The sequence below is a fragment of the Vigna angularis genome, chromosome 3 (assembly GCF_016808095.1).
Source record: "Vigna angularis cultivar LongXiaoDou No.4 chromosome 3, ASM1680809v1, whole genome shotgun sequence".
NCBI lineage: Eukaryota > Viridiplantae > Streptophyta > Magnoliopsida > Fabales > Fabaceae > Vigna > Vigna angularis.
The window spans coordinates 16,286,747-16,302,934 of NC_068972.1; the positions used below are offsets into that span (position 1 = coordinate 16,286,747).

The following is a 16,188-nucleotide window of genomic DNA, read 5'->3' on the forward strand; positions in this document are numbered from 1 at the left end:
AATTTACATTCATGAGATTTGACAAAAGTTATAAATAAAAAAAAAATATATTAAAATATAAAAAGTAACAATAAACAATTTAATTAAATTATGAATTGGTTAAATTAATTTATAAAATATAAATTACAATTTTTTATAACCAGTGTTTATTATGCTTAAAAATACTTTTGTGATGATCTTATTTATCTCTATAAATATATTTTTAATAAAAAAAATAAAAATATAGAGAAGAAAAGAAAATTTTAAAAGTATATATACTATTATAATATAAAGAAAATTTCTATACATATTTTTTCCAATTTTATGTTTTAATAACCACCTTTTTAAATAAAAATACCTATTCATAATAGTTTTTTGTAATAAATATTTTTTAAAATTTAAATAACGATTTATAGTTATTTATATAATAAAATAATTATAGAAATTATTTACTTTTATATTTAATAAAAATTATTTACATGCATGACTAGTATAGAACATTTTAAATTTTTTTTCTCGTTTCTTACTCAACCACACATTGAAATCACCGCGATTTCTCATCCTTTATATGTCACTCATGATTATGCGTATCCCTTATCCTCACACTCTACCAAAATATGAAGAAAACAATAACACTAATATAAGAAAAATAAAATTTAACACAATTGTCATTTTATAAATTAAAAAGTACAATTATTCCACCATCAGCGAGGCACCTACCACACTCGTTGAAAAAGAAAGACACAAACTTTGAACGTCATAATAGAAGAACTTTTCTAAGAAGGGGTTAAAAAAGAGGAAAATGTTGAAGGAAAAAATAAAAGATTAGAAAGACAATGTCCCACATCGAAGCTAACCTGCAAGAACCACTCCTCGAAGTCAAGTCCATTCCCATTGTTTTCCAACCACACTCTTTTCTTCTCTCCTTCTTCCCTAAGTATTCCAAACTAAAAGGGCAAACACGTCAAATTACACGCCTTCCCTCCCCATAAATCCTCCAACCAGATACATTCTCTTCCACAATGTAACTGGAGCGACAAGTTAAGGTTCACTTCACATCATCTAACTGTAGACTTAAAGGAAGGTTCCAGAACCAGTAAGATGGGCGAAGGCGGAGCGGCGACGGCAGTTGCGGAGGCACAATACTCGTTGGTCAAGACTTCGGTTTGGTGGGACATAGAGAACTGTCAAGTGCCCAAAGGGTGCGATCCCCACGCCATCGCGCAGAATATAAGCTCCGCTCTCGTTCGGATGAATTATTGCGGCCCTGTTTCCATCTCTGCTTACGGTGACACCACTGGTATCACTGCCTCCGTCCAACATGCCCTCTCCAGCACCGGCATCTCCCTCAACCATGTCCCCGCCGGTAATCCATTTTTTATCTCTATCCAATCCCCAAACTTGACTTGCTTGCCTATATCGCTTTGACTCGGGTTTTTTTCCCTGACCATCCAAATATTCTATTCAATTCCTTCAAAATGATTGATCTCGAATTTCACTGTTAACAGAACCTGAACTAACTTACTTGTTAGCATAGGTTTTGTTTCTTATGCTTATCATCATCATCATTATTATCGATTTTGTGACTTGTCTACTCCGGTTCAGGAAGGAGGATGCATTACTCTTATGTTTCCAGTAACCTAGCCTTGAATAAACTTACGGAACTTTTACTAGATTCCATGATCAAACCACTCCATTTATATCAGATCAATTAAAAGTTATATTTTTTGTACTATAAGAAAAAAATAAATAAATGAGAGAAGAGTTTGACTCTGTACTTTCGCTTATAACTAACAGTTGTTGAATTCTCTGCCATATTAGTTTGTTTGATTTTCTTGGTGTTCAATCATGCTTATCTTTTAGGACCATGTTGGTAGAGCCAAAAGTAATAAAGATAGAAATTTTTAAAAAATGAATGGAAATAGTGAGAAATAAAGGGGAATATGGTTCTTGTGGATCTTATCAAACAACTGATATTCTTTTCACTCCTATTTTCATCCTCCCGTTCCTATTTTGTTGGTACCAAACAAGACATTAAATATGGAATTGAAGAAGCCTATGGTGTGACAGTCTATTTATAATCATAATACGGTTTTTTCACCATTGATGTAATTTGACGGTACAAGTTTTAAAGAAATACCCACACAGACAAGGCGTGTCAACTTGTGAATCGACTTGACTTTACTGTAGATGAACTGAAGTAGTATCAAATTATAACTACTTGTGTGATGTAAAAAGTATTTAAAAGTGAAATTACCACAACTTGAGATGACTTGACTTTTGAAATTTTATATAATATATTATATTTAATTTTTAATATTATTAAATTATAATATTATTAAATTTTTTATTATTTTATATATTATTTAACTTTTTTATATATTTGCGTATTAGATGAAATAGTTATTTTATTTTTAAAATATAGATTTATAAAAAAGTTAAGTTTCATTAGAAATTAGAAATGAATTTGGATTTCCTGCTTAATTGATTCAAATATTTGGATTTGGACTTTAAAAAATTCCAAACTAGTTTTGCACAATAAGTAGATTTGGATTTGAAATCAGATTTACATATTTGGATCTATATTGGATGTGGATTGCATCTTTAAATATCCAATCCATGCCCACTCCTATCAATGGTTTACTGATTTGTTAGTCTTCTCTGTTGAAGTACGTTGATATTATGTTATGAACCTCTGAGGTGACAATCAATTTATAATGATCATGAGAAGGGGTTGTCAACGAGTTTACTAATTTGTTAGTCTTCTCTGTTGAAGAACCTTGTTAGGAGCCTCTCGGGATAATTTGTTACAAATCTATCTACTTTCCTGATAATGGTGAACTTCAAATAATGAATTCGTGTAATTAATGATTTCATATTTTTACTGCCAGGTGTTAAAGATGCAAGTGACAAAAAGATTCTTGTTGACATGTTATTCTGGGCTGTGGACAATCCTGCACCTGCTAATTACTTATTAATATCTGGTGATAGAGACTTTTCCAATGCTCTTCATCAGCTGCGGTTGAGGAGGTATAATATTCTTCTTGCACAGCCTAAGAAAGCTTCTGCACCCCTAGTAGCAGCTGCTAAGAGTGTGTGGCTTTGGACTAGTCTCTTGGCTGGAGGACCTCCCCTTACGAAGGGTGAATCACTACAACTTGCTAATAATGACATCCGATCCTCTTCTGACTCCATACAAAGTACAGTCCATAATGCCTTTCAGATACCGCAGTATCTGGAATCCTATTCAGAAGTTCATACTGGAAATCAGAAATTTCCTGGTACAGGAAGGCAACTTGATTCTAGACATCATGGGAAGACGAATGGGAAAAATTCAAGTAAACCAAATGGACCCAAGGTCTTGAATCCAGCTCCAGTTGGACTTCAAGAAAATTATGGCTATATAAGTTCTTCTCGACCTGGCAACTATACCCATGGTGTTCCCCCAAGTGGTTCTACTACAAATTTTGCCCATAATGTTCCCCCAAGTGAATCTACACCAAATTTTACCCATAATGTTCCCCCAAGTGGTTCTACTCCTAATTTTACTTGTGGCAATCCTGATCAAATGCGGGGCAATAATGGTACTCCACCAGGAAATCATCAAAATCCACATTCACAGGCATTAAGATCAAATTATTTTCCTTTGCAGCCTCCTTTTGCACCAAGCAGTTCATTTTTCCCAAATTCCCAAACTTTTGCAACTTCAGTAGTGCCAACTAGAACCTGTGGGCCCAGCTTTTCTGCAGCACCACTTACGAAGGTGCCAGATGTTGGTAATATTTATCCTAGTAACGCTCAGGATCCACACCCCGTTAAACATTTGAACGGGGACTTGAAACGGAGTTCTTGCAGTATTTCTTCAAATCCTATTATTAAATCGATTGATGAACCACATGGGCACATGATACAGAATGCACAACATTTGTATAGTGGCCATTCACATGGTCCAAAACACCAACCTACATCAGCAACTGTGGGTAATAATAATCTTCCTGGTAATGGTATGTGGGGATCTCCAGGATTTCCTAAACCTTCTGAATACGTCCAAGGTCTTATAGGGGTTGTTTTACTTGCCTTGAACACACTAAAAACTGAAAAAATTATGCCAACTGAGTCAAATATAACGGATTGTATTCGATGTGGAGATCCCAAGCATCGCAGTACAGATGTCAAGAAGGCTCTGGAGAGTGCAGTTGAGCAGCAGATGGTGGTGAAGCAAAAAGTAGGTGCTTTGCGGTTGTTTGTTGGTAAGAATGATAAAGTTTGGAAGTGTGTAAACACTATAGGTGGTAATCCTAAGAAGCACTCAAAAGAGACGTGGAATGAAATTAAAAAATTTCTATCTACTTCTTCGGGAAGATTAGCAATAATGAGTACGCAGTGCAAGTAAGGATTCTGTAACTTGGTTTATTTTTAGCTGCTGAAATTTTCTGCTTCTCATTATAAGTATATATTTGTCTTTTCCCTAGGTACGAAGCAGGTATTGTGATTAAGAATATGTGCTTGAAAAATCATGCTTTGGGTGATGTCCTACAAATTTTGAACATAGCGATTACCGTTAAAAAATGGATTGTGCATCAACAATTGAGCTGGCAACCACTTAAAGTCACCCTTACTGAGGTCAATTCTGATTCAGAGGTCGTAGGATGCCAATAATTCGAAAAGGCATGCCGGCAAAATGAAACAGTTATCTGAATCAGAATTATCTGAATCAACCTCTCTTTGTAATGCGAATCAAAGGTAGTTAGTAATAATGAGCTGTAGTATGTAAGTAGCGTGAATGCTATAGCTTAAGATATAATTGATTATTGGTAAGGTTCTTCAATTCTGATCAAGGGGCAAAAGAAATTAGCTTTTGGACCACAACTAAAACTTGAAACTTACAAACCCCAAAGTCTCTTCTGGTTGCTGAGGTTCAAATTCTCAGCCACTGGTTTCTTATACATCACAGTGGAAATACTCTCCTCAAAACTTTGGCTTCTACTTATGTTTTTACACATACTTTGTTTGGATATTGACTTATTGAACGGAACCCGTGAATCCTTTGACTTATGCCTCCTAAGTTGCGTTTAGGATAATGACCGAACTATGGATTAGTGGAAGTTTGTCAATCTTCAGGCAAGCTACCGGAATCCATTGTGTTGGTTTATCACCTGGGAAAGGGTCTATCAAATCATATTCATTGTTCAGGGAATGTGGAATGCACTTCAGAAACTGTTGTATTATCATGTTTACTGGTTATCCTTGAAGCTCATGACTTATTATATTGACCGTCGATCCAAAAAAAACACCATATTGACCCATGCACAGGGCATGTTTCTGGAGGATTTTCACTATCAATAAAATTCACTACATGGAGCTTTTGGAAATGATCAACGATCGTGGATGAAGGCTCTCATTGAAAATGGTCGAGTGGATGAAGCTGCTATTATTTTAGAACAAATGTTCAAAGTTCAATGTCAACCAGATTTGAGTTTTCATACCTGCATAATACCTCTGTTTTGCAGAGAAAATAAAATAGAGGAGGCTGTGAAGTTGTTTAGAATGATGAAAGATTCTGATCTTGAGCCAGATTCTTTCATTTATGAGGTTCTAGTAAGGTGTTTTTGCAACAACTTGCAGTTGGATTCTGCTGTTGCCCTTATAAATGAGATGATAGAAAGTGGTATGCCACCAAAGCATTATGTTCTTGTTGATATAATGAATTGCTTCTGTGAATTAGGGAAAATTAAGGAGGCTATAGTGTTTTTAGAAAATAGACAAGTTCATGAAACTGCTCCTTTCAATACATTGCTTGAAGGTTGCTGTAATGCTGGTGAAATTCTGGCAGCAAATGTTCTGCTGGAGACAATGTCTGAGAGACACATTGCAGATTGTGAATCTTGGAACATTCTCATTAGATGGTTTTGTGAGAATGAAGACATCAAGAAGGCACATATACTTCTTGGCAGGATGATCAAATCATTTGTTATTCTTGACTGTGCAACATATTCTGCTCTTGTAATTGGCAACTGTAGATTGGGCAAGTATGAAGAAGCAATGAAACTATTTCATCAAATTTGCGCCAGATGCTGGATTTTAGATTTTGCCTCATATTCTGAACTAGTTGGTGGTCTCTGTGACATCAAACATTCTGAAGATGCCATGGAAGTGTTTCACTATATGTCAATGAAGAGATGCTCTCTTCACTCCTTGGCCTTCTACAAATTGATAAAATGTGTCTGTGACTCTGGACAGGTCAAAGAAGCCATAAGACTATGGCAATTAGCTTGTTTTTGTGCTATTTCTTGCTGTATTGCCACACACACTGCTATCATGCAGTTGTTGTTAAGATCAAGGAGGGCAGAAGATTTGTTAGCATTCCTCTCGCAAATGTTGATGGTGGGCAGTAATCTTGACCTGGAAGCATATTGTATTCTTATTCAAAGTATGAGTAGACAAAACAAAATAAAGGAATGTGTTTTATTTTTCAATACAATGATCAATGAAGGTCTAACACCTGATCCAGACAAACTATTTGATCAACTGTTATTCATGGCCAATCATTCTCAGTTATCTATGATTTCTAGTGCAATTGATAGAATTTCATGTGGGGACATTTTGAATTCAGCAATGTATGGCTTACTGATAACTGGCCTGTTGAAAGAGGGTAGGGAACACGAGGCCCGTCGATTACTAGACTCAATGTTAGAAAAAGGTTGGGTTCCTGATGCAACCACTCATAATCTATTGATTGGATCTGATGTTAGAAAAGGAATGACTCAAGCAATGTTGTTTGACGATTCTGCCTGAGTCAACCCAGGATTAAGACTCAATCTAGGATGATATCTCAATCGAGTCAACCCAAGCTAAAGGCTTAGTCAAGTCACCTTGGCCTAAAGGTTCAATCAAGTTTGTTAGGATCGAAGGTCGAGTTGGGTCATCCTAGGCCAAAGGTTGAGTTGGGTCGTCCTAGGCCAAAGGTTGACTCAGGTCGAGGTTGACCTAGGTCGGCCTAGGTCGCAGGTCGAGTTGAGTCAATTCGAACTAAAGATAGAGCTGAGTCGGTTAGGATCAGAGACCGAACTAGGTTTGTTTGGATCGAATGTTGAATCAATGCGGGTCAGACCAAAGATAGAACTAGGTTGAATCTACTATAGTCAAATTAAATCTATTAGAGTTACTTTGAACTAAAAATCAAGACGAGTTGTCCTGAATTGAAAATCAAATTAATTCAACTATGACTAAAAAATAAAATTAAATTTGCGTTAACATAAAAATTAAATTGTTTTATTCAAAAAAAATTTGAAATCTAAGATATTTTATTTAATTTATCCAAACAAATTATTTAAATAAATAAAAGAAAATTTAATTGTAAGTAATTCAAATCTATTTATTTTAATTTCTTGAAATTATTAATATCTATGGAATCATGTGGTTAATAATATCTATGCGACTAGGAGGGCTAACAATTAACATGTCAGTTCCATCACGAGTGCTGCTCCATCCATCAAGGACTGTTCATTCAGCACCTACTTGGTAAGATGTGGACAAAGCTTTCAAAAGAAACACATGGATAAAGCTTGGTTTATTGGCCATGCCCTCCTTGGTAAGATGTGGAATGACTTTTGATTTTTATGACTTTACTTAAAATATTTACCATAGTTTTACAATGTGTACATGTCATGTTTTATCCATGAAGTTATTTTATGCTTCTTTCTGCAATCAAATGGTCTTAAAAGTGCAAGTATTAAGCAAATTACTAGCTAGTGACAACCTTGAGGATTAAAAGTGCAAGTATTTACCAAATAAATTAAAAAAAATTAAAATTTGAAAATGAATTAATTTTAAACCTGACTTACTAATAACTCGACTTATCAAAATTAAACATGTGAGTTATATAGGAGACTTGCATAAAAATATTTTTGTACAAAATAATTAGACAACAAAAAAATCTATACAAAAATATTGTGATATCTACGTATGTGAATAAAATATTATAGAATAATAAATTTAACTTACGATCCTTTCTTTTTATTTATATTTAAATTAGAAAAAATTGTTATATTTTTTAATTAAAAAAATTATAATTAAATGAACTAAACTAACCTATTTAATTTCTTAATTCATGATAAATCAAATCAAATTTAAAATTTTTCAAATTATTAATAAATAAGTGAAATTAGATTTGCTAGATAGTAACTCCATACTAAATAATCACTCCAAGATAAACCGAAACGTTCATACCCAGTGATAAACTGAAACCTTCATACCCAATGGTCCAATTTGACAGCAAAGTTTCAAAGAATTGTTTTGCATCATGGGATAAGAAGATTGCTGGAAAGCTACTAAAGTGTCGAATGCTGATTTAATCAATCTGACAAGGCTGTCATAGTGTTAGAGTTTATTTTGAGTATAAGAACTTTTAAAAGAAAAAACTAAAAAGAAAAATCAAAACTAACTTTTTAGTTAAAATTGACTACTTTTTTATTAACTATAATTTAGCTTATGCATAAATTAATTTGCAAAAAGTTATATGATATATCTGATCTAAATTTCTCACCGTTTTAAATTATATATAAGCTGATTTTAAATTATCCCTATGGAAAAACAGTTTGTTTTCAAAAGTTTATTATTAGGTGTATGACCTAATCCCAGCATAATCAATAGCAGGTTAAGCAGAAACATAAACTTGACATAAGTTGAAATACATAAAAAAATTTAAATTCCTTCTAATGCAAACATTAACTCTAGCAAATATCTAAGCGGTTCTGAAATATGTGCAACACGCCATGATCGAAAGTGAAATTTGCTATGGCCAAATTACAAACAAAAATCTTCCAGTGAAAAAGAATTCCTAAATCCAAAATTTCCAAAATTGATAGCTAATGAATCCAAGATATCCAAAGTCATTATGAAGCAGTCAATCAATCAGTCACTAAAGAAAATAAAAAGAAAAAGAATGAAAATAGGTCTAACCCAACTTATCCTAAAGAGGAAAATATGTGCTTGAAGTAATTACAGCTTATAGTACTTAAATTGCATAATCACATTACTAAAGAGGCTTTACAAGGGTATATCGAATTAAAAATGAACCATTTGCTCACAATTTTGCTCGTAATTCCACAGCAACAGAAAATCTATAACACAGTCACTAGCTTCTTCTACCTTCTTCTACCTGCATTCAAACAATTCAAGCAAGGTGTTCATATCTTAATCTACAAAACCAGCATCATTAACTGAATTAAACATAAGGGAAAAAAAAAAAGTGATCCTCAAACTAAAAAAACTCATCATTTAAGAATACAAGCCTGAAAAAATAATACCTTGGATAAATCTGAATGGTTTTCCAGTGCCACCTACAAAATATTGGTAGAGGCAACATCAACTATCCTAGTCTATCAACTCCTCTATCGATTCAATAATTTGCCATCATTATTTCCATTTTTGATGATAGGACGAGGCAAGAGTGGCACCTCAGAAGGTAACTTAACATTAACCTTACCCTGTCCTGTGAAACTATTTAACTCCTCTTTTTTACACACAACATTATTATGATGTGTTCCCAAATTCCTGGCATTAGAAACCTCAAGGGTGCCCTCGAGGCCGAGGCGCTTAATCTTGTCAAGAATGGAGCAATGGTCAAGAGAGTCCCGAGCCCTCTTTCTTGCAAGGGCGGCCTCGCGGACGCTTCGCTCAACTCGAGTCCGGGCAAGGGCGAGAGACTTGGAGGCAGCGGCAGAGGCGATCTTACAGGCGCAGAGGAAGATGAGAGCACGGCGTTTGTCCAGGGAGGAGGTGGAATCGGGAAAAAAAGAGAAGTTTGGTTGAGAGCAAGGTGGACAGAGGAAAGGGGAGGAAGGGGGAGGGGAAGGGAGACAGTCGAGGTGAGTGAGTGAGGAGCATTTAGTGCAGGACAGGAAACGGTGAGCAGGGACAGAGGTATTAGAGAGAGGGTGGTCGAAGAATTGGAAGCAAGAGGGGCAGAAGGAGGAGGGGTGGAGGAGGAGGACGCAGGAGGTGCAGACGCGGCGGCTCATGCCCCGAATCCAGAGGCGGTGGGAGAGACGGCTGTCCTTAGAGGCACAGTGGGCGCATTCAGGATTGAGGACAGTGTCCAGAGGCGGTTGAGTGGATTTAGTCGGAGAAAGGTTCATGACAATGGCTATTGGTTTTGAAACTAGGGTTTTAGGGTTTTGGATGGAGGAGGATGGGAGAAAAGGAGATGAGAAAAGAAGAAAACTAATTTCATTTGATATTTTTATTATCTAGACTATGATAACTGAAAGTTTTTATTTTTAGGAAAATGATATTTTTTACATCATTTGATTTAAGTATAAAATAGTTATTAAAAAATAAACTTTTAGTTATAATTATATAAAAAGAAAATTGTATTTAATAACTGCTTCATAATCATTTGATACATCTCAATATCAATTTTATTCTTATTACTATTGTATCTATTCTTTTGTAATTAACTATTAAAAATATATTTTTTACAAATTTAATAACATTTATATTTTAATAATAACTAAAATAATTAATTTTTTTTTATAATCATGTACATACATGTGCAAAAATATACGCATTTCTATTAATATTTATAAAAACAAATAAATTAAAAAATAAAATAATTAATTTTAAAAAGGTGTAACAAATTTTTGATGTAAAAATAATAAGAAATATACCATATATTCTTTTCATTATATTTCTATTGTTACCCGTATTAAACTATAATATTAACATATTGATATCGTTCTATAATAATAAGGACAAAATTTATATATTCTACATTACTATTTAATTAAATTTAGACTTTTATTTTGAAAATTTACACTTTATTAAATATATTGTACATTTCTTAAATAAAAGTTAAATGAATTTGAAAATTAACACAATCATAAGATAGTAATAATAAGAATAATAATTATAATATAATCAATAACAACGTATCAGTTGATTGATTTTTTTTCTCTCTAATGTATATATGTATCTTTTTAATATTCTCTTTGATTCAGGCTTGGAATATTATTTTTTTAATTCTTATTGAGATATTTGCAATTATTGATTCAATGTAACTTTTTCAATCATTTACCCAACATGGTATCAACTATTTTCTAATTAACATTATGCTGTACTATAGATAGGAACTATTTCTCAATTAGTGTTTATAAACTTTTGTCCACACTGATACCATGAGTTTTTTTTTTTTAATATCAACCATATCATATCAATTAAAACTTGTCATTATTATTTTTTTTTTCTATATCTACTTGATTGCAAGATTGAAATTGAGTTTTGTATTTGACATTTTTATATTCAATAATGATTTAAATACTTTATAAAAAAAATTAAAATTATCTTATCAAAATGATTTTTTTAAAAATAATTCAAAACAAAAGTAACCCAAAATCAATAAATTTTAAATTTCTTCAAATGTTAAATTCCTTATTTATTACTCTTAAAACTTTCACCGTTAATAGCTCACTCAACCATTCAAATTGTTCATGTTTCAATATCGGGTTAAAACTAATTTAAACATTTAAATTACATTCAATGATTTTAAATTAATCCAATTTAAATAAACCTAAGAACAATCACGCACTGAATACCCCAATGTACTCTTTATTGAAGATGTATTTACAATCAGTGCAATTGGATGCAGAATCTATTGATACTAACTAGTAAATGAGCCCTTTATATTTGGCTTTCCCTAATTTTATGTCTGTCACACTTATCTCATTTATCCAGACTAAGAAGAACAAGGAGAATCTGGTCTAGATTACATCATGAATTTAAACCAGTAAACCATGAGCCAAAGAATTCTACATACCATGGATCTACCATGCTTATTGTACACCTAAAACTACAGTAAATCTAGTGCCTTTTTCAGTCCTTTCAGAAGATCAGTTAGATGCAATGTACAAGATCAGTTAGATGCAATGCGCAGACCCTTGTGCCACCGATCCTTGGCTGAAACTCTGTTGATAAAATAATAAAAAAAAAAGAAATAGATTAGTTCATTTTCAATCCAATACTGTTATTTTAAGACTAGCAAATTCAGAATTCAGCATAACCATAACTGTATTGAAGGAAGTACTTACATATGGTGATATCCGGTGCTATAGTTACTCCTTGCAAGTAGACTTGTTATGTCCAAGTCCCTTGCATCGGCTGCAATGGAGATGGCGCTTGACTACTTCTTGAGGTCCAAATCGCTTTGTAGCTGGTCGACCAGGAGGTCTTTTGGTGGGAGGAGGTGTTACTGTTACCACAAGCTGAGAATCTTTTGAAGCAGACAATTCCACATCAGAAATTGGATGCACAATCTCCGAATACGTCAACCTGTAGCTCTCAGTTGTACAGTATCTGGAGCAATAATCATAAATACTTTGGCCAATGCCAACAATTACGGCAATGGCGTGACAACATGGCACACCAGTCAGTTGCCAGGCTTTACAACTACATTCCCACCTGTCAATATCAACCACCTCAGTTGTGTCACCACATACCTCATAGGTGCTACATGTTGATTGCAGAACTGAAAGTGAATGATTTTTTTGACTTTCTTTTTTAAGCTTATTTTCCATGGATGGACTCAGCCTAGTTTCCCATTGTTCCGATGCAGTCTTTCTGGCAACTATCAACTCCATAATCTTTCCCCTAATTACATCGACCATCTGTGTTATCGGCAATTCATCTGCATCAGATACCCAACTATAAAAGAGCTCCCCAAAGTTGGATGTCATGTGATTATATCTAGTACCCTGAAAAAATGAATTTGCCCAGTTCTGAGGTTCACTTTGAATAATCCAATTGTAAGCTTCTTCAGAAATCTTTTTAATGCTCTCCATTGAGTTGTGAAAACCTTCTGGTTTGGTGGCATAAGCAGCAGCATATAAATCCTCAATCATGAGTCGCTTTACCTCATGAGAAAACTGTGCTTTCAAGTCTCTAAAAAGTTGCTCACTCAAGTATCTCAGGCAGTATGCATGAAATGAACCTTCAAATATCTCTGCAATTGAAGTTTTCAGCCCCTTCTCTCTGTCAGCGACAAATGTTATGGGACAAGATGTTGAAAGCACTGATTTGAGTTGAAGTAAGAACCAATGCCAGCTATCATCACATTCTGCATCATCAACAATGGCAAAGGCAACAGGATACACACCATCATCAGCATCTGCAGAAGTTGCTGCTAACAGTGTTCCTTGGTATTTTGACCTCAATGGAATGCTATCAAGGAAAATCAGTGGTCGGCAACCTTGTTGGAAGCCATGCAACAAAGCATGAAGTGATACAAAGAGACGATCGAAGCTTGAGTCTTCCTTTGTTGTGCACATGGCAAGACTACCAGGATTAGCCTCCATTAACTTTTCACAGAAGAAAGGTAACTGACTGTATGCCTCTTTATAAGAACCCTGAAGCTGCTCTTTAGCAATCTCTTTCCCACGCCATGCTTGAAAATAGTTCAGTTGAATTCCATATTCCTGTTTGATGTCATTGACAATGTCCTTAGGTTTGTAATCCGGAAAATCTTTCAACTTCTCCTTTATAATACTGGCCACCCAACTTCTAGTTGCTTGATGCCCTGTTGTTGCAAAAGCCCCATCACAGGTATGAGTTGAATTCATTTTCTTTATACATATCAACTGAGTGGTTGACAACCTTGATGCATGAATTCTCCAAGGACAACCATCTGCTTTGCATTTAACAGTTACTCGATGACTATCATTTTTCTTATATTTGAAAGCAAATTGATGAGCAATGGCATATTTACGCAAGGATTCTCGAAATTCATGTACACTACTGAACCTTTGACCCACCCCTGTTATAGTATTCTGCCACTGCTGTGCTCCCTTGGCATACTTCTCTTCGATTGAGGATTGAAGAGGAAGAGAGGGAGAAATTTCCGGTAGCATGTCCATATCCATATTTGTATCAATTTGATTGGTATCATGATCAAGCACAGTATCAACAATATGACTATGACAAGCATTGAGTGGTGCTGGTGCTACTGTTTCAGACAAGGTTGTTCTGCTTGACCTAAAAGTCCAAAAATTCCAAAATTAAGCTCTAGAATGTTCTACAAAATAACATAGATAGAGATATTATTAGCACAGAAAGAAAGATAACTACCTACTGCCAGGCATGTTTGATACCTCAAGGGCAACTACCTCTTCAAAAAGGATATAAATATCAACAGTAGAAGAACTCCCATGAAATTTAATCATTCGCTTCAGATCCTTGTCATTAGATACAGTAATGAGAGTCTTCTTATTTCCAGGTAGGAAATACTTGATTGACATGCAATCAGTTCTAATATTAAACATTTCGGCCACTTCCACCTTGAACTCGTCAAACTTCATTTCATCATCAATGTCTATAGCATGAGCATCACCACCTTTATATGACAAACAACCGTCTTTCTCAGTCAAAAACTTGCCTCCGGACTGACATATTGCAATGAGCTTCATGGCAGCCATGACCTAACACTGAAACAGAGAATTCTTATCATCAAGATGGCACATATAAAGAATGTTCCAGTAATAACAGCAACACAAAAAGAAAAGTGTAAAGAACTAATTAGTTCTATCTTTTTACTGATGTTAGAAAAAAAAAACAAAAATTTCAATACTTTTAGGATTGTGAATGGCTAATTAAAATATTTATAGTACTAAGATGACATTCCATTCCTTCAAGAATAAAAATATGGCATTGAGACATAATATAGTTTCATTACCCCTAATTAGAGACCCTTAACTTGAAGGAGAACTTGCTGTTTTTCCATTTAAATTCAGAACAGGTATGATCATCAATCAAAGTGTAACCCTAAGATCAGAGGAAACACAAATGAAGAATATTACAAATATACCTGTCTGATTACTAGAGAAGGTGAATTAGGGTTTCTAATAACAAAGACGATGGATTACACGGAAGCACGCTTCTCTCAGTTGGTGGGTGCAGCATCAGCGAGAGTGCTGTCACATTTGATTTCTCTTTGACAGTGAATGGAAAAAGAAGCAAAAGGAAAATCAAAATATGAATTTGTTGTTGTTTATTGAAAGCAATGTCATGTCCTACTCCTGCTCCCAAACAAATCTTGTGATTTAAAGCTTTTAGGGCTGAACGAAACTGGGCTTGCACAGACGTGTCCATCTATATTGTAATCTCTCCTCCTTCTTTCATATCATGTACTCTCTCCTTTTTACCCTTTTAGATGCATGAATAAGATGGTGTTACCCTAGATTTTTTGGTAAATTAAAAAAAAAAAACCTTCTGAGATGATTTTACTATCTTTCCAAAACATTATATATTCAACATGCATTTTTCCATACCCTGATTTAGGTAATTTATTGTATACTATTAAAAAGTTATCTACTCATAATCTTATCCTATACTCTTATACACAAAATTTCTAAATCCTATACTAGAAACAGGAAAAAAATAAGTTATGTTTAGAAAGACAACTAATTTGATAAGTATCATTTATCAACTAATTTGATAAGTATCATTTATCTCACACCGTAAACTATAACTGTCATTACATAACATGTCAACTTAACATGTCAACTTAACGTTAAGTGTATGTAAATTTGAATTCATGATATTCTATTTAATCTATTGATTAAGTAAACTAGAGTTAGAATTAAATTAAAATAAGATATTTGCAAATGCAACTTTATTTTATTCAATTGGTTTAATTACAAATTATAAGGGTTGAGACTCCTGAATTGAAGAAATGTTAGGTCCAATAACTCAGTTTGTATATTGATAAATTCTGTGCACAATACTGAAAAAAATAGTCGGTATACAAACAGAACATATCGGAATAATTAACTACCATTTGAAATAGTATTAGAATATCATATTTAGAATAATTTTTTCATATTTAAAACCATTTAAGTAATTTATAAAATTGACATGGTGAAATGAGTTATATATATATATATATATATATATATATATATATATATATATATTATGATTTAATTATATTTCTAATTGATAAATTAAGGTTAACATGTAATTTTAGTATATCTTTTTATTGATGTAAAAACTTTTTACCCGTATCTTAATAGATCAATCACTTGCTTTTTGTAGTGTTGAGTCCACACTATTGAACCACAACTTGGTCATCCTTTTCACTAATCTCAGATTTAGCTCTGTTGGAGTGTCTGCATGATTACCATCTTCCATATTAAATTGTTCTGCTCAGCATATCAGTTA

General features: G+C 33.7%; 3 protein-coding genes across 9 annotated transcripts; 1 reads left to right on the forward strand and 2 right to left on the reverse strand.

Annotated features, from left to right (window-relative positions):
* Positions 1–848: 848 nt before the first annotated feature.
* On the forward strand, positions 849–9,684 carry LOC128195739 (uncharacterized). 4 transcript variants are annotated; one of them, XR_008247550.1, is made up of 5 exons: positions 849–1,345; positions 2,871–4,368; positions 7,422–7,570; positions 9,419–9,445; positions 9,545–9,684. XR_008247550.1 is itself a non-coding variant. In XM_052874136.1 (3 exons), the coding sequence occupies exons 1-3, from the start codon at positions 1,081–1,083 to the stop codon at positions 4,636–4,638; spliced, it is 1,950 nt and encodes a 649-aa protein (XP_052730096.1). In that variant the 5' UTR covers positions 850–1,080; the 3' UTR covers positions 4,639–6,480. The 4 variants fall into 4 exon arrangements, 1 of the variants encoding a protein (XP_052730096.1); XR_008247549.1 differs by lacking the exon at positions 9,545–9,684 and having other exon boundaries at positions 9,315–9,443; XR_008247548.1 differs by lacking the exons at positions 7,422–7,570; positions 9,419–9,445; positions 9,545–9,684 and adding exons at positions 4,452–5,647; positions 5,783–6,480 and having other exon boundaries at positions 850–1,345.
* Positions 8,934–10,307, reverse strand: LOC108325432 (uncharacterized). 3 transcript variants are annotated; one of them, XM_017558508.2, is made up of 3 exons: positions 9,467–10,306; positions 9,288–9,320; positions 8,934–9,139 (listed from the first exon to the last, which is right to left on the reverse strand). In XM_017558508.2, exons 1-3 carry the CDS (start codon positions 10,116–10,118, stop codon positions 9,126–9,128), a joined length of 699 nt encoding a protein of 232 aa, XP_017413997.1. In that variant the 5' UTR covers positions 10,119–10,306; the 3' UTR covers positions 8,934–9,125. The 3 variants fall into 3 exon arrangements, 2 of the variants coding, with proteins under 2 accessions (XP_017413997.1, XP_052730097.1); XR_001831826.2 differs by having other exon boundaries at positions 9,288–10,304; XM_052874137.1 differs by having other exon boundaries at positions 8,934–9,320; positions 9,467–10,307.
* A 1,259-nt stretch (positions 10,308–11,566) lies between these two features.
* Positions 11,567–15,228, reverse strand: LOC108326677 (uncharacterized). 2 transcript variants are annotated; one of them, XM_017560288.2, is made up of 4 exons: positions 14,834–15,228; positions 14,098–14,453; positions 12,066–14,004; positions 11,567–11,942 (listed from the first exon to the last, which is right to left on the reverse strand). In XM_017560288.2, exons 2-3 carry the CDS (start codon positions 14,442–14,444, stop codon positions 12,090–12,092), a joined length of 2,262 nt encoding a protein of 753 aa, XP_017415777.1. In that variant the 5' UTR covers positions 14,445–14,453; positions 14,834–15,228; the 3' UTR covers positions 11,567–11,942; positions 12,066–12,089. The 2 variants fall into 2 exon arrangements, with proteins under 2 accessions (XP_017415777.1, XP_017415778.1); XM_017560289.2 differs by having other exon boundaries at positions 14,702–14,836.
* Between the last annotated feature and the right edge of the window lie 960 nt (positions 15,229–16,188).

Coding starts and splice junctions, on each gene's coding strand:
- LOC128195739 (XM_052874136.1), top strand. CDS start 1,081: ATGGGCGAAGGCGGAGCGGCGACGGCAGTTGCGGAGGCACAATACTCG. Junction 1,346..2,870: donor CCTCAACCATGTCCCCGCCG/GTAATCCATTTT, acceptor TTTTACTGCCAG/GTGTTAAAGATGCAAGTGAC. Junction 4,369..4,451: donor ATAATGAGTACGCAGTGCAA/GTAAGGATTCTG, acceptor TCTTTTCCCTAG/GTACGAAGCAGGTATTGTGA.
- LOC108325432 (XM_052874137.1), bottom strand. CDS start 10,118: ATGAACCTTTCTCCGACTAAATCCACTCAACCGCCTCTGGACACTGTC. Junction 9,321..9,466: donor AAATAGTTTCACAGGACAGG/GTAAGGTTAATG, acceptor AATATTTTGTAG/GTGGCACTGGAAAACCATTC.
- LOC108326677 (XM_017560288.2), bottom strand. CDS start 14,444: ATGGCTGCCATGAAGCTCATTGCAATATGTCAGTCCGGAGGCAAGTTT. Junction 14,005..14,097: donor TCAAACATGCCTGGCAGTAG/GTAGTTATCTTT, acceptor TTGGACTTTTAG/GTCAAGCAGAACAACCTTGT.